This window comes from Gossypium arboreum, chromosome 3 (genome assembly GCF_025698485.1).
Source record: "Gossypium arboreum isolate Shixiya-1 chromosome 3, ASM2569848v2, whole genome shotgun sequence".
Lineage (NCBI taxonomy): Eukaryota > Viridiplantae > Streptophyta > Magnoliopsida > Malvales > Malvaceae > Gossypium > Gossypium arboreum.
Genome location: NC_069072.1, coordinates 2,524,178 through 2,549,397, shown reverse-complemented (window position 1 = coordinate 2,549,397; position 25,220 = coordinate 2,524,178). Strand labels below are relative to the sequence as shown.

At 34.8% G+C, this 25,220-nt stretch overlaps 2 protein-coding genes and 1 long non-coding RNA gene across 5 annotated transcripts; 1 reads left to right on the top strand and 2 right to left on the bottom strand.

Moving 5' to 3' along the window:
• Nucleotides 1–2,289: 2,289 nt before the first annotated feature.
• LOC128290517 (uncharacterized) lies at nucleotides 2,290–10,796 on the bottom strand. Of its 2 annotated transcripts, none has more exons than XR_008280382.1 (3): nucleotides 10,714–10,796; nucleotides 9,426–10,247; nucleotides 2,290–2,685 (listed from the first exon to the last, which is right to left on the bottom strand). It is a non-coding gene; the product is annotated as an uncharacterized LOC128290517 (long non-coding RNA). The 2 variants fall into 2 exon arrangements; XR_008280381.1 differs by having other exon boundaries at nucleotides 9,491–10,247.
• Nucleotides 10,797–11,484: 688 nt separating this feature from the next.
• LOC108475983 (polyadenylate-binding protein 8-like) lies at nucleotides 11,485–15,550 on the top strand. The gene is made up of 9 exons (XM_017778010.2): nucleotides 11,485–12,183; nucleotides 12,953–13,071; nucleotides 13,184–13,840; nucleotides 13,923–14,000; nucleotides 14,071–14,160; nucleotides 14,264–14,398; nucleotides 14,492–14,665; nucleotides 14,759–14,962; nucleotides 15,086–15,550. Exons 1-9 carry the CDS (start codon nucleotides 11,946–11,948, stop codon nucleotides 15,332–15,334), a joined length of 1,944 nt encoding a protein of 647 aa, XP_017633499.1. The 5' UTR covers nucleotides 11,485–11,945; the 3' UTR covers nucleotides 15,335–15,550.
• Nucleotides 15,551–16,496: 946 nt separating this feature from the next.
• Nucleotides 16,497–22,718, bottom strand: LOC108476021 (probable E3 ubiquitin ligase SUD1). 2 transcript variants are annotated; one of them, XM_017778068.2, is made up of 9 exons: nucleotides 22,208–22,718; nucleotides 20,756–21,445; nucleotides 19,362–20,129; nucleotides 19,057–19,268; nucleotides 18,607–18,972; nucleotides 17,914–18,074; nucleotides 17,672–17,835; nucleotides 17,435–17,581; nucleotides 16,497–17,303 (listed from the first exon to the last, which is right to left on the bottom strand). In XM_017778068.2, exons 1-9 carry the CDS (start codon nucleotides 22,547–22,549, stop codon nucleotides 16,803–16,805), a joined length of 3,351 nt encoding a protein of 1,116 aa, XP_017633557.1. In that variant the 5' UTR covers nucleotides 22,550–22,718; the 3' UTR covers nucleotides 16,497–16,802. The 2 variants fall into 2 exon arrangements, with proteins under 2 accessions (XP_017633557.1, XP_017633558.1); XM_017778069.2 differs by having other exon boundaries at nucleotides 17,914–18,071; nucleotides 22,208–22,710.
• Nucleotides 22,719–25,220: the final 2,502 nt, after the last annotated feature.

The following is a 25,220-nucleotide window of genomic DNA, read 5'->3' as shown; positions in this document are numbered from 1 at the left end:
TGGAGGGAAATTGAACAAAATTGATGGTTCAGGATCACTCTTGACAAAAAAAAAAGAAAAGAAACTTTATTGACCAATCTGTAAATTTAGCTATAGTTAAGGGGCAATTTAATAATAAAAGATTTTTTGGGTAAACTACACTTAAGGTTACCAAACTATTAGTAAGTTTATGTTTTTATTACTCAACTTCAAAAAGTTACAAAATGGTCATTGAACCATTCACAAATTTTTATTTAAGTGACTAGGTTGTTAAGTTTTTGTTTTTATTCTTGAAGTCTAACTGACGAGCTTCAAACGATGATTCGATGACCGATACGATGGACCAGTACCCATTGATAAGTAGATGAATATATCTTAAATTCAAATTGATCTAGTGATTAGTGTCGGAGATCGGAAAATAAAGTTGTTTGGATTTTATTGACAATTTTGTGAAGTTAAAATTGCTTCATGAAAAAAAAGGTAAAAATTTCTCCCTAGTCCCTCTCAATTATGATATCGAACAAGTTGGTCTCTCTCAAAAAAATTATAGCAATTTAATCCCTATCAATTTTGAATGCGAGCAACCAAGGACAATTAATCACAACATTAATGTTTTTCGTCAATTTTACATGTATTTGACTGTTATAATAACAATTAGCTGTTATAGTTTACAAATTCTATCATTTAGGTCATGATTTAACAATTTTATCCCACAATATATTTGTAAATGTTTAAAGGTCGAGACGAAATTTGTTGAACTTTTTTAGAATCAAGACCAATTTAATAAAATATGTAAGCTTCGAGGGCTAAGTTTATTATTATATTAATCAAAATTATGCACAATTGACAAAAGACATTAATACCGTAATTAATTGTTCACTTTCAAAATTGACGAGATGAAACTGTTCCAATTTTTTTAGATGGACTAATTTGCTTAATGTCAAAATTAGAAGGGATTGGAGATGTATTTTGTAACACCCCCACGCCCGAGACCGTCGCCGGAGTCGAGCACGAGGCATTACTAAACTTATTTGAGCACTTAAACAAATTCGGACAAGCTGTCCAACTGCGTCACAGTTACTTAAAAATTCATATCTCGAGTTCCGAAACTCGAAATCCAATTCCGTAAATTTTTCCTTAAACTAGACTCATATATCTATCTACTAATTTTTTTCTAGAATTTTTGGTTGGGCCAATTAGTACAGTTTATTAGTTAAAGTCTCCCCTGTTTCAGGGTTAGACTGCTCTGACCTCTGTGTATTACAATTCATATATCTCCCTGTACAGAGTTTCAATAACTATGCCGCTTGTTTCTCCTGAAACTAGACTCAATAAGGATTCTAAGAATATAAAATACACCACCTAATTATTTTGGTATAATTTATGGTGAATTTCTAAAGTCAGAACAGGGATCCAGAAATCACTCTGGCCCTGTTTCACAAAAATTCAAATATCTCATAAATTATAATTCATATACCAGTTTTGTTCAATCCATATGAAAATAGACTCATTAAGATTAAATTTCATAACTTACTCATCATTTAATTCCATTTCTGCCATTTTAGTGATTTTTCAAATTTACATCACTGCTGCTGTTAGATTCTGTTTTATGACAGATTTCACTTTACTAAGGATTTTCATGAACTAAATAGCATTTTAAACATACGTAACATCAAATATGACTTAGATTGGCCATTCCAAAGGTTAATCATTTACAAACCCTTTTCTTTCCAAACCATAGCCATATCATAAGATCATTTACACAAAGTGAGTATTTTGCCATACATGCCACATTCAAAACACACAAGCCATTTTACCAATTTAGGCCTTCGGATAGTGTGAACGAGTCTTCGACCTATCCCAATTCTCAAGCCGGCTTGTTAAAACTACAATGAACGAAAAGGAGGGAGTAAGCATAAATGCTTAGTAAGTTCATATGCAAATAACGAGTAACATAACCATACAATTATACCAAACAATCTTAGCATGGTATCACCAAAACATATATCACATTTTTAAACATCATTCATCATCTTACCACCTTATCGTTGTTGTATCTATTTTCAACCCGAGGGTTAAGTACATACCTGTCCATAGTGTCCATTTCACAATACTTACCAATACGTCACTTGCATCTTAAGTGTTCTTCCATTTCACTAGAAATTTTACCCGTTGAACACATCGGAATATAACTTGGATACATGGATAATTTGCACATAAGTGCCATATTTGTAGCCAAGCTACCATGTAACCCGCCCATAAGTGAACTCGGACTCAACTCAACGAGCTCGGGCGTCAGATCCATAAGTGAACTCGGACTCAACTCAACGAGTTCGGATGCCTAGTTACATCTCACGAACTCGGACTCAACTCAACGAGTTCGGACATTCCACTTCCATAAGTGAACTCGGACTCAACTCAACGAGTTCGGATGCTCAACCATCCTAGTGACATGTCACTTGTATCCTAATCTATTCCTAAGGTTCAAACGGGATTTTCCTCGAACACGCCTCCTTGCCATCTTCCGTAAAATACCGAAACCAATACTCGGTAGCACTTTATATTTAACAAATAATACACTTAATTTGCATTTTATTCAAAATAACCACAAAGCATATATTTCATGATAAGAATCAGCATATCCTATATTTAACATCAATAACTTAAAAGTAACAATTATGCTACATTATTTACACATGAACTTACCTCGGTACAAAATTTTTAACAATCGAGCCTATTCCTCAGAACTTTGTTTTTCCCGATCACGACTTGAATCTCGTTTCTCTTGATCTATAATACCAAATTAATCTTATTTAATACATACATTCATTAAAACAGTCCTTAATACGAACTTTGGCAAAATTACCATTTTGCCCTAAACTTTGCATAATTACACTTTTGCCCTAGGCTCTGGAATTAAACTTCATCCCTTATTATTATGTTTTATGACATGCTGATCATTTTTCCTTCTATGGCAACATCAAATTCTCACTCTAACAAGTATTTATGACTAATAAATATTTTTACCTATTAAGCCTTTTTACTGCTTTTACTCAAAACCGAGTAACAAAAGTTGTCTAACAAAATTTAAAACCTCATATTCTGTCATAAAACACCAAAATACACAAATTTCACCTATGGGTATTTTTCCAAATATGAACCATAGGTTGAATTATTGTTAACATAAGCTAAATCGAGCTAAGGATTTCAAAACATAAAAATCATTAAAAGCGGGCTTGAAATCACTTACTATGAAGTTTGAAAGTTGAAGAAACCCCAGCTATGGAGGAGAGCAAAAATCGGCAGAACAATATGGAGAAGATGATCATTTTGAGTTATTTTTCCTATTTTTATTTCATTTAATATCCAAATGACCAAAATGCCCTTACTACTAAACTTTCCAAAATTCCTTCCATGTCCTAATTTTGTCCATGAACTTAAAATTGGTAAAATTACCATTTAAGACCTCCTAATTAATATTTCAAAGCAATTTCATACTAAAAACTTCTAGAATGCAAGTTTTGCAACTTATTCGATTTAGTCCCTAATCTCAACTTAAGCACTTTATGCATAGAATTTCATCACGAAATTTTCACACAATCATGCAATCATATCATAAACCTCAAAATAATTTTAAAATAATTATTTTTATCTTGGATTTGTGGTCACGAAACCACTATTCCGATTAGGCCTTAATTCGGGATATTACAACTCTCCCCTTTTAAGGATTTTCGTCCTCGAAAATCTTACCGTAAATGGTATGGGTATTGGTTTCTCATAGTTTCCTCAGGTTCCCATGTAGTCTCTTCTACCCGTGCTTTTGCCACAATACTTTCACGAGAGCGACACTTTTATTTCTTAGTTGCTTAACCTCTCGAGTTAAAATCTTAATCGGTTCTTCTTCGTAAGTCATATCCGGTTGTAGCTCAATTTCTGTCGGTGAAATTATATGTGAAGGATCCGAACGATACCGACGTAACATAGATACGTGGAACACATCATGCATCTTTTGTAATTCAGGTGGTAATGCTAACCGATAAGCTACTGGTCCAACTTTTTCAATTATTTCATATGGTCCAATAAAACGCGGACTTAACTTGCCCTTCCGTCCAAATCTAAGAACTTTCTTCCATGGAGACACTTTCAAAAATACCTTATCACCAACTTGAAACTCGATTTCCCTTCGTTTCAAATCCGCATAAGATTTCTGTCTATCTGAAGCAGCTTTCAAACAATCTCGAATCACTTTCACCTTTTTTTCGGTTTCTTTTATTAGATCAACTCCATAAATCGATTTTCCACGAGTTCATCCAATACAATGGCGTCCGACATTTACGACCATACAATGCTTCATAAGGTGCCATCTTCAAACTCGTCTGATAACTATTATTATAAGCAAATTCTACCAACGGTAAGTACCTTTCCCAACTACCTTGAAATTCCAATGCGCAACATCTGAGCATGTCTTCAAGAATCAATTACTCTCTCGATTGTCCATCGGTTTGTGGATGAAAGGCGGTCTTTGAAATTTAACTTTGTACCTAATGCCTCTTGCAATCTTTGCCAAAACCGTGAAGTAAATCTCGGATCTCTATCCGAAATGATTGACAAAGGTATTCCATGAAGTCTAACAATCTCACTGATATACAATTCAGCCAACTTATTAAGAGAATAATCTGTACGTACTTGGGAATAAAATGAGCCGATTTAGTCAGTCAGTCAACTATTACCCAGATGGCATTTTTCTTCCCCGGAGTTAACGGCAACCCTGATAGAAAATCCATAGTAATCCGATCCCATTTCCATTCAGGAACCATGATAGGCTGGAGTAATCCCGAAGGTACTTGGTGTTCAAACTTCACTTGTTGACAAATTAAGCACTTTGATACAAACTCAGAAATATCTCTTTTCATCCCACTCCACCAGTACATTTTCTTCAAGTCATTATACATTTTCGTACTGCCCGGGTGAACTACCAAACAACCATTATGTGCTTCATGCAAAATCTTTTGAATCAACTCATCATTTTTGATTTTCAAATCCGATTTTTAAACATCAAACAACCATCAGAACCGATTCTGAAATCTAATCCCGTATCAGCTTCACACTGTTTTCTCTTGGCTAGCAAATCTTTATCATTTTTCTGAGCTTCAGAAATCTCTTGTAAAAACATCGGTCTTGATCTTATCTCTGCTAGAATCGAACCATCACCTGATATCTTTAACTGAGTATTCATAGCTCTCAAAACAAATAACAACTTTCTGCTTAAAGCATCGGCAACCACATTCGCTTTTCCCGGATGGTAGTCAATAACAAGCTCGTAATCTTTCAACAACTCCAACCATCTTCGTTGTCTCAAATTCAAGTCTTTTTGTGACATCAAGTACTTAAGACTTTGTGGTCGGTATATACCCAGCACTTTTCACCATACAAATAATGTCGCCAAATCTTCAAAGCAAACACCACCGACCAATTCCAAATCGTGAGTAGGATAATTCCTCTCATGAGATTTTAATCGCCTCAAGCATAAGCCACCACTTTTCCTTCTTGCATGAGTACACACCCCAAACCATTTAGAGAAGCATCACTATACACCACAAATTCTTTACGATTCGGGTTGTACTAACACCGGTGCCTCTGTTAATAACTTTTCAATTCTTCAAAACTCGTTGACATTCTTTCGTCCATTCAAATTTAACGTTCTTTCGGAGTAGTCTAGTCATAGGAGTAGCAATTATAGAAAATCCATTTACAAACCGCCGATAATACCCACTAACCCCAAGAAACTTCTAACTTTGTTACATTTTTGGTGGTTTCCAATCAACAATGGCTGAAATTTTACTAGAATCAACCCGTATGCCATCACCGAAACAATGTGACCCAAAATCCAACTTCTCGAAGCCAAAATTCACTTTTCTTGAACTTAGCATACAACCGCTTATCTCTCAAAGTTTGCAAAACTATCTTCAAGTGCTCAAGATGCTCTGTCTCATCTTTTGAATAAATTAAAATATCATCAATAAACACCACAACAAATTTGTCCAAGTATGGTAAAATATGCGATTCATCAAATCCATAAACACAATGAGAGCGTTTGTCAACCCGAATGGCATAACTAAAATTCATAATGACCGTACCTTGTTCTAAAAGTAGTTTTAGGCACATCCGCTCTTTTACTCGCGGTGATAGTATCCGGATCTCAAGTCAACCTTTGAAAACCATGTTGCTCCTTTCGGTGATCAAACAAATCATCAATTCTCGAACGGATACTTATTCTTGATTGTCACCTTGTTTAATTGCCGATAGTCAACACACAATCTCATAGAACCATCCTTCTTTTCACAAATAACACGGAGCACCCCAAGGTGAAAAACTTCGGTCTCACAAAGCCTTTATCACCAACTCTTGCAAGCTGCGACTTTAATTCTTTCAACTCTGCTGGTGCCATTCTATATGGAGCAATCGAGATCGAGTGTTCCGTATCAAATCAATACCAAATTCTACTTCCCTAACTGAGGCAAACCCGGCAATTCTTCCGAAATACATCCGCAAATTCACACACAACCGGCACTGATTCAACTTTCTTTTCAACTTCTTTTGTATTAATTACATACGCCAAATAAGCTTCATAATTCTTCCTCAAATATCTCTGAGCCGACATCGAAGAAATTACACTAGATAATGCCTCTGACTTTTCTGATTCAATCCGCAGAATTTTACCACTTTCACACTTTAATTCTATAACCTTTTCTTTGCAATTTACTATAGCATCATGCAATGTCAACCAATCCATACCCAAAATAATATCAAATTCATCAAACGGCAACAACATCAAATCACCGAAAGTAATGACCCGAATCATTAAAGGGCATTTCTTGCATACTTTATCAACTATCACACATTTGCCTAGTGGATTCGACACTCTAATCATAAATTACGTGTTCTCAACAGTATATTCATACTAGACACCGGTTTCATGCATACATATGAATGAGTAGAACCGGATCAATCAAAGCATTAACATTAACATCATAGAGAGAAAATATACCAAGAATCACATCGGGTGATGAAGCATCTTCACGTGCCTTTATGGCATAAGTTCTAGCCGGAGCCCGTACTTGATTTAATCTTTGAATCTCGGCTACATTCTTCTTTGCTTGCTTCATTTCCGACTTTTCTCGAATATCTTCCTCTCGAGTCTGCACCACTAGCTTTTACACTCGAAATTTTTCTTTCTCAACTCTCTCTCAAGCGCCTCTAATAAAATGATCCGAGAACCACATTGAAAACATTCATTTGCTCTACATGGGCCAAAATGATTTCTACCACACCGGCACTCGGGCTTAACAAATCTCGAATTCCCCACACTAGCTGCAGAAGTAGTCTGAGATTTAAGACCCACATTTTGCTTCTTAAAATTTCCATATGATTGTCCTACCAAATCGAGGACGAGAATACATATTTCTAGATTTCTAGATTGTTGTGAGAATGAACTACTCGTCGGTCTTTTCTTCCAATTTCTAGTCTCAAATTCTACTTTTTCTTCTCTTTAAGTAGTTCTTCACCTTGCAAGCTCGATCAACAAGTACTACCATTTCTTTTAATTCAAGAATCATAACAAATACTTTGATGTCTTCATTGAGTCTGTCTTCAAATCGCCTACACATTTTAGCCTCAGAGGAATGTATTCTCTAGCATACTTACTCAACTCGACGAACTCCTTTTCGTATTCAAGAATCATCATGTTCCCCGCTTCAATTCAAGAAACTCTTTACGCTTCGATCAACAAATCTTTCATCGATGTATTTCTTCCAAATTCTTCTTGAAAAACTCCCAAGTTACTTTCTCTTTCGGTACTACTGAAGTCAATGTCTTCCACCAATGATAAGCTGAATTCCTCAACAATGATATAGCACATTTCAAGCATTCCTCAGGTGTACAAGACAATTCATCAAATACTCGAATAGAATTCTCGAGCCAAAACTCTGCTTTCTCTGCATCATCATCAATATTTGCCCTGAATTCTTCGGCCCCTTGTTTACGGATTTTGTCAACTGGAGTTCTATGAAATTTCATCAGATCTACACCTTGAGGCATCGGGGGTACAGGTTGAGGAATCGGGGGAGGTGGGGGAGGTTGTGCATTCGGTTCGTCTTTAACGAACTCGAGATACCAAGCATTCATCATTTGGAGAAAGGCTTCCCGAGCCCCTTCTCCTCCTCCTTGACCAATAGTAGGAGGTGGATTTTCAGTTAGCACCGCCCCTTCAGTCGGAGCTGGTGCATTACTCTCTACATCATCAGCCGCAGTTGGATCGGGATCCATTTACTATAAAAAAAATCATTTAAAAGGTCAGAAGTCGTCACACTATCCCAATATATATTTATGGCATGTATAGCAAAACCCGTACATACAACACATTAGTCCGAGAACCGACTAAACCTGCTCTGATACCACCAAATGTAACACCCCACGCCGAGACCGTCACGAGTCGAGCACGAGGCATTACTAAACTTATTTGAGCACTTAAACAAATTCGGACAAGCTGTCCAACTGCGTCCACATTACTTAAAATTCATATCTCGAGTTCGAAACTCAAATCCAATTCCGTAAATTTTTCCTTAAACTAGACTCATATATCTATCTACTAATTTTTTCTAGAATTTTGGTTGGGCCAATTAGTACAGTTTATTAGTTAAAGTCTCCCTGTTTCAGGGTTAGACTGCTCTGACCTCTGTGTATTACAATTCATATATCTCCTGTACAGAGTTTTAATAACTATGCCGCTTGTTTCTCCTGAAACTAGACTCAATAAGGATTCTAAGAATATAAAATACACCACCTAATTATTTTGGTATAATTTATGGTGAATTTCTAAAGTCAGAACAGGGATCCAGAAATCACTCTGCCCTGTTTCACAAAAATTCAAATATCTCATAAATTATAATTCATATACCAGTTTTGTTCAATCCATATGAAAATAGACTCATTAAGATTAAATTTCATAACTTACTCATCATTTAATTCCATTTCTGCCATTTTAGTGATTTTCAAATTTACATCACTGCTGCTGTTAGATTCTGTTTATGATGATTTCACTTTACTAAGGATTTTCATGAACTAAATAGCATTTTAAACATACGTAACATCAAATATGACTTAGATTGGCCATTCCAAAGGTTAATCATTTACAAACCCTTTTCTTTCCAAACCATAGCCATATCATAAGATCATTTACACAAAGTGAGTATTTTGCCATACATGCCACATTCAAAACACACAAGCCATTTTACCAATTTAGGCCTTCGGATAGTGTGAACGAGTCTTGACCTATCCCAATTCTCAAGCCGGCTTGTTAAAACTACAATGAACGAAAAGGAGGAGTAAGCATAAATGCTTAGTAAGTTCATATGCAAATAACGAGTAACATAACCATACAATTATACCAAACAATCTTAGCATGGTATCACCAAAACATATATCACATTTTAAACATCATTCATCATCTTACCACCTTATCGTTGTTGTATCTATTTTCAACCCGAGGGTTAAGTACATACCTGTCCATAGTGTCCATTTCACAATACTTACCAATACGTCACTTGCATCTTAAGTGTTCTTCCATTTCACTAGAAATTTTACCCGTTGAACACATCGGAATATAACTTGGATACATGGATAATTTGCACATAAGTGCCATATTTGTAGCCAAGCTACCATGTAACCCGCCCATAAGTGAACTCGGACTCAACTCAACGAGCTCGGGCGTTCGCATCCATAAGTGAACTCGGACTCAACTCAACGAGTTCGGATGCCTAGTTACATCTCACGAACTCGGACTCAACTCAACGAGTTCGGACATTCCACTTCCATAAGTGAACTCGGACTCAACTCAACGAGTTCGGATGCTCAACCATCCTAGTGACATGTCACTTGTATCCTAATCTATTCCTAAGGTTCAAACGGGATTTTCCTCGAACACGTCTCCTTGCCATCTTCCGTAAAATACCGAAACCAATACTCGGTAGCACTTTATATTTAACAAATAATACACTTAATTTGCATTTTATTCGAAAATAACCACAAAGCATATATTTCATGATAAGAATCAGCATATCCTATATTTAACATCAATAACTTAAAAGTAACAATTATGCTACATTATTTACACATGAACTTACCTCGGTACAAAATTTTTAACAATCGAGCCTATTCCTCGTAAACTTTGTTTTTCCCCCGATCACGACTTGAATCTCGTTTCTCTTGATCTATAATACCAAATTAATCTTATTTAATACATACATTCATTAAAACAGTCCTTAATACGAACTTTGGCAAAATTACCATTTTGCCCCTAAACTTTTGCATAATTACACTTTTGCCCCTAGGCTCGGAATTAAACTTCATCCCTTATTATTATGTTTTATGACATGCTGATCATTTTTCCTTCTATGGCAACATCAAATTCTCACTCTAACAAGTATTTATGACTAATAAATATTTTTACCTATTAAGCCTTTTTACTGCTTTTACTCAAAACCAAGTAACAAAAGTTGTCTAACAAAATTTAAAACCTCATATTCTGTCATAAAACACCAAAATACACAAATTTCACCTATGGGTATTTTTCCAAATATGAACCATAGGTTGAATTATTGTTAACATAAGCTAAATCGAGCTACCGGGATTTCAAAAACATAAAAATCATTAAAAACGGGGCTTGAAATCACTTACTATGAAGTTTGAAAGTTGAAGAAACCCCAGCTATGGAGGAGAGCAAAAATCGGCAGAACAATATGGAGAAGATGATCATTTTGAGTTATTTTTCCTATTTTTATTTCATTTAATATCCAAATGACCAAAATGCCCTTACTACTAAACTTTCCAAAAATTCCTTCCATGTCCTAATTTTGTCCATGAACTTAAAATTGGTAAAATTACCATTTAAGACCTCCTAATTAATATTTCAAAGCAATTTCATACTAAAAACTTCTAGAATGCAAGTTTTGCAACTTATTCGATTTAGTCCCTAATCTCAACTTAAGCACTTTATGCATAGAATTTCATCACGAAATTTTCACACAATCATGCAATCATATCATAAACCTCAAAATAATTTTAAAATAATTATTTTTATCTTGGATTTGTGGTCACGAAACCACTATTCCGATTAGGCCTTAATTCGGGATATTACATATTTTTACTGAAAAACTAAACTATAAAAGAGAAAGGGATGGAGAGTTTTTGATTAGTGCAGGCGGTACAAGTAGAAAAGGCCATATAGCAACAATTTTAATAATTAATGATTTGAATAAAAACTTACAAATAGTTTGGTGACTATTTTGTAACTTTTTTAAATTGAATGATTGGAACATAAATTTACTAATAATTTAGTGATCTCAGTTGTAGTTTACCATTATTATTTTTTTTACTTTGTCATTTCCGGGGCCCCAAAAGAAAAACCCTCTCCTACCAAATCCAACGGTGGAGATTTCATCCTCAGATCCCATCTTAGGGTTTACTACAGAAACAAACCTCCGAACATATATTTACTCATTTATATGTTCAGTTCTCTCGCCTTATCAGCTCTTCAAAAATCTCTCTTTTTCTTCTTCATTTTTCAACATCACCTTCTCACGCGCCGCCGCCGCCTACTCTTCCGCCGGCGGGAAATATCCATTCCCTTTTCTTTCCCTTCCCTCTCCTCCCTTTTATTAAAAAAAGAAGAAAAAAAAGTCACCAAAACAAAACAAAGTTTGCTTCTTTAGGAAAGGTTTTTTTCAAAAGCACTTGAGATTTTACCATATCATTTATTATCACAATTATTTTACTCGTTAGGGTTTGTTTGATTAATAACAAGAGGAGAGGGAAGAAAGAAGAAAAAAACCCAAAAAAAAGAAAGAGAAGGAAAGAGAAAAAAGAGTTTTTTTGTTGGGTTTTTAGCTGTTGTTTTAGGGTTTACAAAGATGGCGCATGTTCAAGTTCAGGGACAAAGTGGGGGCGTTAACAATGGATCTGGTGGAGCCAATAACCAGTTTGTAACCTCGCTATATGTTGGGGATTTGGATCCAAGTGTGACCGAGACTCAGCTTTATGAGTACTTTAACCATATTGGTCAGCTGCTTACGGTTCGGTTATGCACCGATTTGTCGACCCGGAGGTCCCTTGGTTACGGTTATGTCAACTATGGCAATCCCCAAGATGGTGAGTATTAAGTTTTTTTCTCAGCTTAAAGTTCCTTTTTTTTTATTTTTTAGATTTGATGATTCGCTAATAATGGATGGTTGCTTTAGTTAGCATTTTAAACAGTGTTCATATATATATGTTTAGTCGATTTGCATCTAGTTTTAATGAATAATAGAATGAAAGAGATCAAGTGATTAGTTTTGCTTCAATTATTGTGAAGCTGATATAGGCAGGAAACTAAGATGTAAGTTTCAGTTGTGTTTGTTGAAGTTTATGCTCAATGTGCGGTTTTTCTGATGATTTTCATGTTCAGATGAGGATTCTGGCTATGTTATTGATTATATACATATAACAAAATACCATTTTGTCTCGGTTTGGATTGTATGTATTGAGCAGCTGAAAATTTACCTCTGGAGGTTTGGACCGCTTGGTTGATGTCATGTGAGCCATATTTATCAGCCAAATGTTAACTATGTCTATTTAATGTCGAGGGTATGACTATTTAACCTTAAGCTGGAGATAAAATAGGAAATGCTGTTAATGTGCTTGTTAAACAGATAGTAAAGGAGAATGTTTGTAATGATTAAAAAAGAATGCTGGATAACGGCCTTACAGAAATCATGTCCATAACATATTTTTTGCTGTTAAATGCTTTTTTTGTTACCTTATCAGGTTTCCTTGAAAATATTATTAACTAAGTTGGTTTCTATCAGCAAGATCAAGATCAACGTGAGCGTTAGCTTTTCATTATCTTAATCACTGAATCCTCAACTCTGTTTACTTACAGCTGCAAGGGCATTGGAACTTCTGAATTTCACTCCTCTAAATGGAAAGCCTATCCGTATTATGTATTCCAACCGTGACCCCAGTCTTCGTAAAAGTGGTGCAGGGAATATATTCATCAAGGTAATAGAAGTTGTCAGTCATGTGGATTCTTTTGCTGCTTTGTTTTAAAAAAATCTGTTCTTAATGTATGTCTTATGGTTTGTGTTGTGTTTGTTCTCCGTGAATATGGCAGAATTTAGACAAGGGAATCGACCAAAAAGCTTTGCATGATACGTTTTCTGCATTTGGAAACATTCTCTCTTGCAAGCTAGCCACAGATTCTTCCGGCCAGTCAAAAGGTTACGGGTTTGTACAATTTGACAATGAAGAATCTGCCCAAAAAGCAATTGAGAAGTTGAATGGTATGCTATTGAATGATAAGCAAGTCTATGTGGGCCCTTTTGTTCGCAAGCAAGAAAGAGATACTTCTACTAGCAAGACAAAATTTAACAATGTCTATGTAAAGAATCTCTCGGAATCAACTACCGATGAAGACTTGAATAAAACTTTTGGTGAATTTGGTCCGATCACTAGTGCTGTGGTAATGAGGGATGTAGATGGGAAATCCAAGGGCTTTGGGTTTATCAACTTCGAGAATGCAGATGATGCTGCTAGAGCCGTTGAGTCCCTCAATGGAAAGAAATTTGATGATAAGGAGTGGTTTGTCGGGAAAGCTCAAAAAAAATCTGAAAGGGAGGCTGAACTGAAACATCGATTTGAGCAGACAATGAAAGAGGCAGCGGATAAATTTCAAGGAGCGAACTTGTATGTCAAGAATTTGGATGATAGCATAAGTGACGAAAAGCTTAAAGAGCTATTCTCTCAATATGGTACCATAACATCATGCAAGGTGCGTTACCTTATTTTCTAGAATAGCTAAGTTCAACGAATTTTGGTAATTAGTTGGCTGATCCTGTCATTAAATGTTACAGGTTATGCGGGACCCTAGTGGAATAAGTAAAGGATCAGGGTTTGTTGCGTTTTCAACCCCAGAAGAAGCTTCTAGAGCTGTAAGTTGTTAAAGGTATACGTATTCCCATGACTGTATCATGTATCATAATCTTTCTCTTGGTATAACAGCTTGCAGAGATGAATGGCAAAATGGTTGTCAACAAACCTCTCTATGTTGCACAGGCTCAAAGGAAGGAAGACAGGAGGGCCAGGTTGCAGGTGTGTTCTCTTGATATTTTCCGTGTCTTGACCAAATTTTAGCGGCACAAAAGGATGGTTTTGTTTCTTTAATATGCTAAAGTATGTGCTGCACTTTTAACAGGCTCAGTTTTCTCAAATGCGACCACTTACAATGGCACCTTCTGTTGCACCACGAATGCCAATGTACCCCCCTGGTGGTCCAGGTCTTGGACAGCAAATATTCTATGGTCAAGCACCTCCGATTTTCCCCCCTCAGGTACCTATTTATATAAGTATTTTATATCTTGGCATTGCTATGGGCTATATTTTAGAAATTCATGGTTTTATTTATGGCTTTTTCTACTGTTAGCCTGGATTTGGATATCAGCAGCAGCTTGTTCCAGGTATGAGGCCTGGCGGTGCTCCAATGCCAAATTTTTTCGTACCAATGGTTCAGCAAGGCCAACAGGGTCAGCGTCCCGGTGGGAGAAGGGCTGGAGCTGTTCAGCAAAATCAGCAACCAGTTCCATTAATGCAGCAGCAGGTTTGTTTATGACTTCTCAGATTTTGTAAATCTCTAATACATAAGTTCATATCTTTAAAAAACTCCCATCTGATTACTTCACTAAAATGTCAGATGGTACCCCGAGGGCGGGTCTATCGCTATCCAGTGGGGCGTGGTCTACCTGAAGTTTCAATGCCTAATGTTCCAGGAGGCATGCTTTCTGTTCCATATGATATGGGCAGCATGCCAATGCGTGATGCACCACTTTCTCAACCAATTCCAATTGGAGCTTTGGCCTCAGCACTTGCAAATGCTACTCCAGAACAGCAAAGAACGGTACGTTGCATAATACTAGTCCCTTTCAGTCATTTGTTAAAAGGGTTAACTTACAAACACCACAATGATATTACTTAGAAGTATCCTAGTTAAATGAAATGTTCACATATGGTTGAATTTTAGATGCTGGGGGAGAATCTCTATCCACTCGTTGAGCAGCTGGAACCCGATGCAGCAGCCAAAGTAACAGGGATGCTTCTGGAGATGGACCAGACGGAGGTTTTACACTTGCTCGAGTCACCAGAAGCTCTAAAAGCCAAAGTTGCAGAAGCAATGGAGGTTCTGAGGACTGTAGCACAGCAACAGCAGCAAGCTGGTGGAGCTGCTGATCAGCTGGCTTCATTGTCTTTAAATGACAACCTTGTTTCATGAGTTGGTAGTAGTGTTGGCCTTTAATGTGCTGAAAATGAGTTTGCTTGGTTAGAAGGATGATAGCTGGGTTCTTTTTTATTGATTCAGTACTGTTTTGGAACTTGAAAAATACTGTCACTGTTATGGGGTTATAGTTGTGACTGAACTTGGTTTTTCACTGTTCATTTTTATCTTTTTTGGATTTGGAATTTTTATTGTGTGCCTTTTGGGTGAAAATTTTTGCAGATTCATTGGCTTTTTTGAGATTATGATTAATTTTGTTTTTTTTTTTGTTTTATTTTTATATTGCTTTTCAAGTTTTATGAGCTGATTCTGATTTTAGTTCTACTTGTTGAAAAGTTTCGGGGTTTTAATTTCATGTTCTTAGCACTGTTTCAAAAAAAAGTTGAAATATCCATTTTAAACTATGTTAAAAAGTAAAATTAATTTAAATGATTTAAATTATAATATATAAAATGTTAAAATTACATATCTTAATTTTTGCAAACTCAAATATATTTTAATTTATATATCATAATTTTAGAATTTCTTTTTAGGTTAGATTTAACTTGGGGTTTCACCTAAATTAAACAGATTAATTGCAAAAATGAGGTATTAAGAGAATAGGATGTTTTTGACGTCAATGTGTCAAGGGCACCAGTTATAAAAAATAATTATTTAATAATAAATTAAATAAAAGTATGTTAATGCCAAAAGGGGTGGAGCGAAAATGCGAGGCACCTTTTAGTTTCTTTCTTTTATAATTTGGGGTGAAGTCAAAATAAAAATTAATTTTAATTTTCATAAAATAGAAGAATAAAATTTAATATTATACGTTAATCACTCCAAATTAAAAAAAAAATAAAAGTCGGAAGGAGAAAACGTTGTGCACTTGACATTTTCATAAATAATCTATAATATGCTTCATTTTTGTAATATCTAATAAAAACCCATTAATTTGTGATTACCATCAATATTTATTTTGTTAAAATAATCATATGTATATTTTCTTTATTAAAATTTATCATCAATACATCCACATACTCATATCAACTTGATATATTAACAATATCAATTAAGTTTACAGAAATTATAATTTTTTGAATATTTTTATTATTGAAAAAGTACTAATGAACTCTTTTATGAAATAATTGAATCTAATAAATAAACAAAAGCTTGAGCATTGGAGAAACGATATATTAATAAAATTTGCAATTGAGTTGTACATAAATAAAAATAAATAGCAATTTGTTTGATTTCTAAATTGCTGAAAATTTGAAGAGGAACCCTAATAGCCATGTTTACTATGCACAAATCTAAGAAGCCAATTATACTGTTTTTAACACCATTCTTGGCCAAATACTACCCAACATTGTGAAATATCAGCTTGTCAAATTATATTTGAACAATGCATTCATACAAGCTTTCCAAAAAAAAAAAAGAAAAGAGAAAAAAAACCCCTTACTAATGTGTTTCATTAGCATCATTTTTAATTAACATGCCTCAATCTCAACCCAACATCAGCATCACGGTCGAGCGGCCGGATTATTCCGGTGCCCCTCATATTAGAAACCGGTGGTGCTTCAGAGGAAGTCCCTGCTTCACTTTTCTTCTCTTGCATGTCTTCACCGAAGTTATGAAGTCGCCGACCAATAAGGTATCTGTCGTCCCTAATGGAGTTGTGGAGGTTGGTGAACCAGACATGGAATCTCTTTGCACAAAAACACAACAAGCTGAAGCCAAGGCATCCTAGCCATGCAAATCGGTAGACTGCTGAGTTAACCACTAATGGGTAGCCGAGTACAGGAAACACCCCTCGGGCTAATACGTACGGTAAACACAATGCTGTTAGCAGCTTCATTATGATGGGAAACACGATCTCCCGCAATACCCAGAGGCCCTGAAGCCTAGAGAAACCATCTTCTCTCACCCTTTCGAACTTTATTCGCCAGCTTTCATCTACCAATGGCATCATATGATCCAGCATAACCTGTGGATATAAGATATCAACTTTTGACTGTGATGGAATAATATCCTCATATGTCTATCACGAAAACCTAAGACATGTCGGAACAATTTCTTTTTTCTGTCGTACATAATAAATTTTGGTATAACACTTACCAGTCTAGTCCATATCTTCAGAAAAATGAGACCTAATGCCCAATCCTGATAAAGAAGGAAAACTGGACTCTCATCCACAGGCACCCGCATTGGCACAATCACCAAAAGCTCAAAAAGCAGACCAATAAGAACAGGTATGACGAAAATCTGGACATTATAGTGCCAATAAAGATTTCTTAGTTAGGCTATTGGGAAAAACAAAACAAGTACAAAACCAGATTATGCCAGATCACATACCCATATTGATAAGAGCATTGAGCTCTTGATGACAATGGCACTCCACTTCCAGATTTGGCTCAGCAGAACTGCAGCCCTCTTTGTTCTTATGTGCTCAATGGTGTATCTAGCCCCAGCCATGGCTGTCCAAATGAAATAGCTTCCAATAACAAAAGCATAAAGGTCTACAATGAAGAAAAAACCCAATTAGCGCCAAATTATAAAGGAGACATTATAAGGGGGAAAAAGTGAAACTACATTACCATTGCACTTAATGCCATGAGTTATTGGGAGAAGAGGAATTGCATTGAATAGCAAGCGTCCAAGTGATATCGGTACTACTATTAAGGCAGAGTTAAATATAAGCAGAGTCATCCAAGCGATGACCAGCAACAGCACAATGCGAAGAACAAAGCTGCACCTGCTAAAGAGTGCATCAATAAAATTTACAAAGCTAATTAGAAACAAAGACAAAAAGGAACAAAGCAGAAATTATGACATCAATAAGTGTGTGTATAAATAACTGGCGAATTGATATAGCTGCCGACTTTGCACATTGACAAGCATAGAATATTGAGTCCTTAATTGCAGGATTTTGAAATTAACAACTAACTACTTGAGAAAATTTATTTGGATGCATCGGATATAAGAGAATAACTTGAATACTCATCCCAGAAAATGGTAAAGTTTCATATCATTCTAATACATCAAATAAATCTAAAGCCTACACACTATCCGACGTCAATAATAACATTCCTGTAATGCATATTCAGTGTTTTTTTTTAAATGTTTAGAGTTTAAGTAAAGCCTACACATTCTAGTCATGAATGTACAATCTTAAAGCAGAGGTGCATGCAAATATACCATCAAACAAAATGAAGACAGACTAAATACTGAGTGCAATTAAAGCAGACACATCAAATAATATTGTCAATCAAAAGCACCATATAACTTACTCTGAATCGGTTTGTTCATCCTCATCAAACTCCTCCGCAACATTGGAGTTCCCTGATGCCATGAGGCCTCTATTTGGATCATCAGCAGCAGCAAATGCAACCATGGGCTGTTCCTGTCCACCTAGTTGCACAACCTGCAGTCTATCCTGTTGTCCTGGTTCCATATTAACATTGTCTTGGCCACCATTCTCCTCGGGTCTGGGAAGTAAAAAGTCTGTTAAGCCTAATGCCCAGCCAACTGCAGTGAACCAATAGCGCAAAAGAGACTTGATTGTTGCCCTCAACTTAAAATGCTCAACAGCAAAAGGAATGCATATTTGAAAGAGAAGCATGTCAGCTGGAATCTCGGTAAATGGATCAGATACCCTGCAACAAACAAGTCATTTAAATGGAAGCTAACAAGAAGTATACATGAGTGCAGAAATGAGAAAAGGTATGATCAAATCTTACGATATATCAAGTGGGAAAATAGAGGGCACCATCCTCATAGCAAGCTTGACAGGCAAAAATACCAGCATCACAATCAAACTCCCATAAACAGCAACAGATAACAAAACCCTCCGAGCATGCTTGTGTACAGGATCATCGATTAAATCACGGAAAGGATTGTAGTTTGGATCGGCTGGATCTCGCAGGAAGTACAGAACTCCATTTCGTAAGACCTGCCCTTAACAAAAATGATATTATAAGACTCATGCTACAATATGGTAACAGTTTACAAATAAAATAAATCATATTATGGAAAAGAGGATTACCCCTCGAAGAAGGCTGACAAAGATGCTTATTTGTAGCATGTACACAATTCCTACAACCCAATGTATCAAGGAGCTTGCTAAAGGTGAAACTGAGAAGAACTGAACTCTTTGAGACATTGATTTCCCAAACATTCTTATAGTACATACATCTAGCCACCATCCACACATCAAAGGGAACACCCCAAGCTCAATTACAAGCAGGAAAGCAACTTTAATCATTGTCATCAGATGCCTCATTGCTGCCAAGAACTGCCTGAAGAGGGATGGTATTGTCTCGGCTATTGAAGCAATTCCATAGAATCTCCCCATTGACAAAGGCTCGCCCCTACTGTACCTAATCAAAGTGACAATACCCAGGTAGAAGAAGACTAAAGAGAATATAAACATGTAGCCAATGGCAAGAGTTGTAACATCTGAGAGTCTTGATGCTCCAATGGTTACTCCTTTCAAAAGATCTGCTGAAAATGGTGCACTTGTGTTGCTTGAAACTTCAGCGATTGCAGTAGAGTTTGCTTTCAACATTTCTGCAACCTGGCCAGGCATGCCATTTTCTTGGCCTTCAGATGTCAAATTCGTAACAGCAGTTAATGCATTCTTCAACGTGATGTTTGCTAAGGAAAGGGCAGTGTCTGTCAGTGGCATGACTACTGACAGCACCGGACCACTTGCAGAAGAGAAAAGCCAAGATACATAATAGAGAATGATCCGGCCTATAGAGAAAGGCACAAAAATTACAACACCAAGGAATATCATATTGCTTGCTAGAACCTGCAGGAATGGATCATCAAGTCATCAAAGAATATCGTGCTAACCAGGGAAAAAGGCTAAAAATTAAACATTGCATTAGCATCATGGAGATTGAGAGTTCCCAGCTGACATCATGCAATTCAAATTAGTACCATATAAAGGAACACAATTATAAGATTATATTTAGAGCCAGAGTAATGCATAAAACTATAAAATCATAGAAAGCCATCTATTGTCGGTATTTTGGAAGTGGGTACATTTAAAGGAATGGTAATAGACACATGAATTGCACTCTTAGAAACAGCAGAATATTCAGGATGAAGTTTCCTCCATTAAGAATATAATAAAGCAAACAATCATCAGGCATCCAACCAAGAAAACGGCGGAAAATTGGTCATTTTGACCACTCAATGAAGTCCTAAGCTATAAGTCTTATCAAATTTCAATTTACACTAAACCTATGCCACTTGACACAATATCACACAAAACATCCTTTGTTTAGAGCGATGATAAGTGATAAGCTAGTCTTAGTGCCTAAAGGTTCCCAAGAAAAATCCAAAAGAAGAAGTCAAGTCAAGCATTAATAAGAAAATGTCAATTAGAACTTAAGCATAGATAGTATAATTGAAAGAACCAGAGAGACTTACAGTAAATGCATTCTCAATCAAATGGAAAACAGGACCCTGCATGCCGACAAGCTCATCAAAAGGTACATCCTCAGCACCATCAGCATCATCCAGACCATCAAACATCTGTTCAACATGAGCTTCAAGACGAGCTGCCTGCATTTCCCAACGTGCAGCCACATTTTCAGCATTCCTCCTAATCATTTGACCGGCTCCACCAATAGCTTGTGCTCCACCAGCATCTTCACCATTTCCATCACCAGCTAAATTCCTATTAGCTTGTCCTGGGGGTCGTCTAGCAGCACGAGCACCATTCCTATCCACTTCCTCTTCTCTCTCAACATCTCCTCCAAGCTCTTGCAAATGCCGAAAATAATCCCTCAAAGAAGTGGCTCCAAGAAAAATAAACACAATGCTAGCAGAAAGTAGGAACCCATGCAAGCAATCAGTAAGAACGACCGTGGTTGAAATATGGCTCAAGAATAATCTCTGAGCTTCACCAAAACTCCTGACGAAAGCCAACCGCCATATCCAAAAGGTAATGAAAGGTATAATGAGGAGCCAAACAGAAAGTACAAAACTAAGGCGCAAAAAGAACTGTAGAACATGACAAGCTTTCATAGCCATCCCAACAACAAACTCCTGAAAAGGAAGCCTTGCTGGAGCATTCTCGGCATACACAGGAGAGAAAGAAAATGCATGCTTGCAAACCTGCAAAGAAAGTCAAGCAAAGTTTTAAAATCACATAAAAGAAAAGGGTACAGATAGAAAGATACAAGTAGTAAGAAGCTTGAAGAGAGACAGACAGAAATAAACAGAGACAGGAGGAGTTAGGGAACTGGCTCTCACGCAGCTAGTATTATGAGATGCCATATAAAATGAGAAGCCATGCTCACAACATGCAAGCAGAAAGTATCCCTAGATCAGCAAACTTCCCCAAAAGCTATAAACTCCATTCATAATGTGGAACCAACACTTGTGCGTGACCTTTTAGCTATCAAAACCTATAAGTTCAAGGCTAATCACTAACAGCAGTAAATTTATGTCTTTGATCATGTGTTAGTCAGTTTGAACTAGTTGTGTCAGAACGCATGAGAATCATTAGAAAACCATGCTTCTCATCAACCGTATGACAGCAACTACCATCCCGTTGGAAGCTTAGCTTGGCACATTAAAATAACAAAAGTAAATTTGTTCTTTTCAAATTATACGGACCTAGCAAGAGAAATCTCCCAAGATTTTCAACTTCAATGGCATTCTTTATTATAAAGATAACCAGCAGAAAGAAATTGAAAGAAAAGCCCAAAATTGTCTTAATTTCTTAATCATCTTTGTTAATCATCAAATAATCATACCAAAATCAAACAACAAATCATGAAATTTAATAAAAATTAACCTAAAACCCTAACTGAAATTAGCCTAATCAACGAAAACAGCTTTCATACAAAAAGCGATTACAAAAAAGAACCTAACCTCGCATTGGCGAGCATTGCTGTGATTCAACCATTGAAGAAGGCAATCCTGATGGACATATTTAATACTGCCGCTACACGCGCAAGGGTATCGAAGCGGATTCTCTGCATCGCCTGGGTTCCGGCAGATCCTGCAAACGTCTTCCTCTTCTTCCTCCTCCTCCATATCCGCACCATACTTCGCCTCCGCCGCCGCCGCCCCGAACGACATCGATGATGAGGTCGCTTTTTCTTCCATCTCTGACGATGTGGACGACGTTGATGGCAACGGATGTATGTTGTCTGCGATAACGGCATCGGTCGAAGAAGGAGGAAGAGGCGGAGCCGCGGGAGCGATCTCCATCGGGTTGAGTTTGCGAACGACGGAACGAGTCGGTTGAGTCTTTGTGGGATATTTGCAAATATTTTTTTACGATTTTTTTTTAATTTTTAATTTTTCCTTTTTTCCGCTTATGAGGGACAAATGGATTGAGACTGAGTTTGAAATGAGTTATATTATATTGCGGGATATGTCGGCAACTCGGATTGGTTAGCTTTTAAAAAATAAAGATAAAATTTAATGATAGATTAAAATAATAGATAATTAATTTATATTATATTTTTAAACAAATTTCGAGCTTTAGTTCAATTGACACTAAATTTCTATATTTTAACACGATAAAATAGAATTTCTCTAAAATAATGTAATTATTTTTAAATTTAATTTTGAATAAATAAATATATTATTAAATTAATTTCACCTATTAACGACCTTCGATTCATTTACGAAATCTTTCTTTTCTAAATGAATAAATATTTTAAATTTAATTTTGAACCGATACATAATTCTTTTTACGAACATTGCTATTTCAACCAAAATCGCATTTAGATTTCATGTCAATTTTTATAAGCATAACGACTTATTTGGTACTTTAATTTTATAAAAAAATTAATTTAATTTTTAACTCTTTTAACTATTGAACTTGCGTTGTTTGTCAAATCACTTTAAAATGAAAATAAAAATTAAAACTTGTTAGTTAACGTAGCATCCACTTGACAACTCACATGTATGTTATATAAACAATTATTTTTTAATTAAAATATTCTTTATAATTTTAATAGTTTTTAATATTTGTTTTAAAAAAATTAAAAAGCTAATTAATTTATTATATGACATGCAATTTTAATTTTTTCATACATTTTGAGGTGATTTGACAAATAAGTAAGTTCAAGAGTTAAAAAAACGAAAAATTAAATGAAAGGTTAAAATATTTTTTATGTAAAGTTGGAGAGTCAAATAAATTATTATGCCTTTTCTATAAATTTATTATATAAAAATATAATTGATGTATCATAATTTAATATTTAATAATTTATTTTTAAATAAAATTTAATATTACGAGTTAATTAAAATCACATAATTGGTGACATATGCTCATAGTTGATGCTAGTATAAATAAATTGGAAATATTAATAACAAAATTACAATAGAATAAGATGAATTCATGAATCAAAATAATTATTTGATTTATAATATATTATTTGATTCAGTTTTAAAGTTCTTTATTATTATTAATCCAATGAATTTATTTAAATAATTTACATAAAAAATATTTAAAAACTTAATAATTTTTAGGGGCGGATTCAGTCAAATTAAAATGGTTTTACACCATTTTAAATTTTTTATACGATTTATATTTTAAAAATTCGATTGTTAAATTTATCAAATTCGAATCTTGGAAACGACATTATTAAGAGGACAACCACGAACCCCAAGCATAGACTATAAACGAACATGTAGAATACAAAAAAACAATCAATCTAAAATATTATCTATAATAATAAATATTTAATGGTTGATTTGTTTTTACCTAAAAAGAATAATTAGAAAATTTTATTTTATGCCAAACTTAACACGCATAACCCATATAAATGGAGTATGAAATACGATGGTTGGATTGTTTAAATATTAATTATGTAGAAAGTTGCGGGAATAACGTAAAACAACTTTAGTTTTATATTGATGTAAATGGATTCCGCCCATTTTCTACTATAAAGTAAATTTTAAATTGATGTAATTTGGATAAATATTTTAAAACTATATTTTCTTTAATTACTAATTCTTAAAGCAAGAAGTTTATTATTTTACTTAATTTTTGAGATTTTATTATCCTACTTTAGTAAAAAAAAAAGTTAGTCAAATGGTTGGTAAAATATATGAATTTGAACTATTGATAAGTCATTCAACTGTTAATTTTTTTTATTAATTTTATGCATATGAATTACTAAATCGTAAATTTCGTAAAGGTTTAGCAAGATTAATAAATTAGATTAATTTCTTAACTTTTGTAAATTACAATGATTAATTGCCAATGATGTTTCGATTTGTTGTAATATTAAGGCCTTAAAATTTTGATGGTGAAATTGAGTCTCAATATATCTTTTAGATTATTTTATATTTAAGTACGATGTGTGAATTTTATCCGGATTTATTTATTTTATTTTATGTTTAAATATATCTTGATTTTCTATTAAATTTATTCTACTTCTAATGATAAAATTTATATAGTTGTACTTGTAAATTCCTTGAAAAGAATATAGTGTTTATTTTTATTTTATAAAATAAAAGAATAAATTTCATAATTAAACCATAAATATAAAAGTTAAAATCCGTAGTAAAAGACAGGACAAAACAATACACTCAATAAAGTGAAATATTGAAAAAAAAAATAGTGATATAATAAATTAAAATATCTTTACCCAACATTATCATTATTTTCCCAACTTTCACCTTGACTCGCGTTTGACGCGCGTGGCTGCCGCCCACCTTAAAGTAAACTAAAATTTAATGCAATAAAATATGGGTCTGGCTCGCCCCTTATTCAAGCCCGAGTCTCATTTTTAAATTTATAATATTTTATATTATATTAATTTAGAATATATTAAAAAATAAATATATATTAAATATAATACGATTTTAATATAAATATTAAAATAATATTAAAAAATTATATAAAAATAATAAATAAAAAATT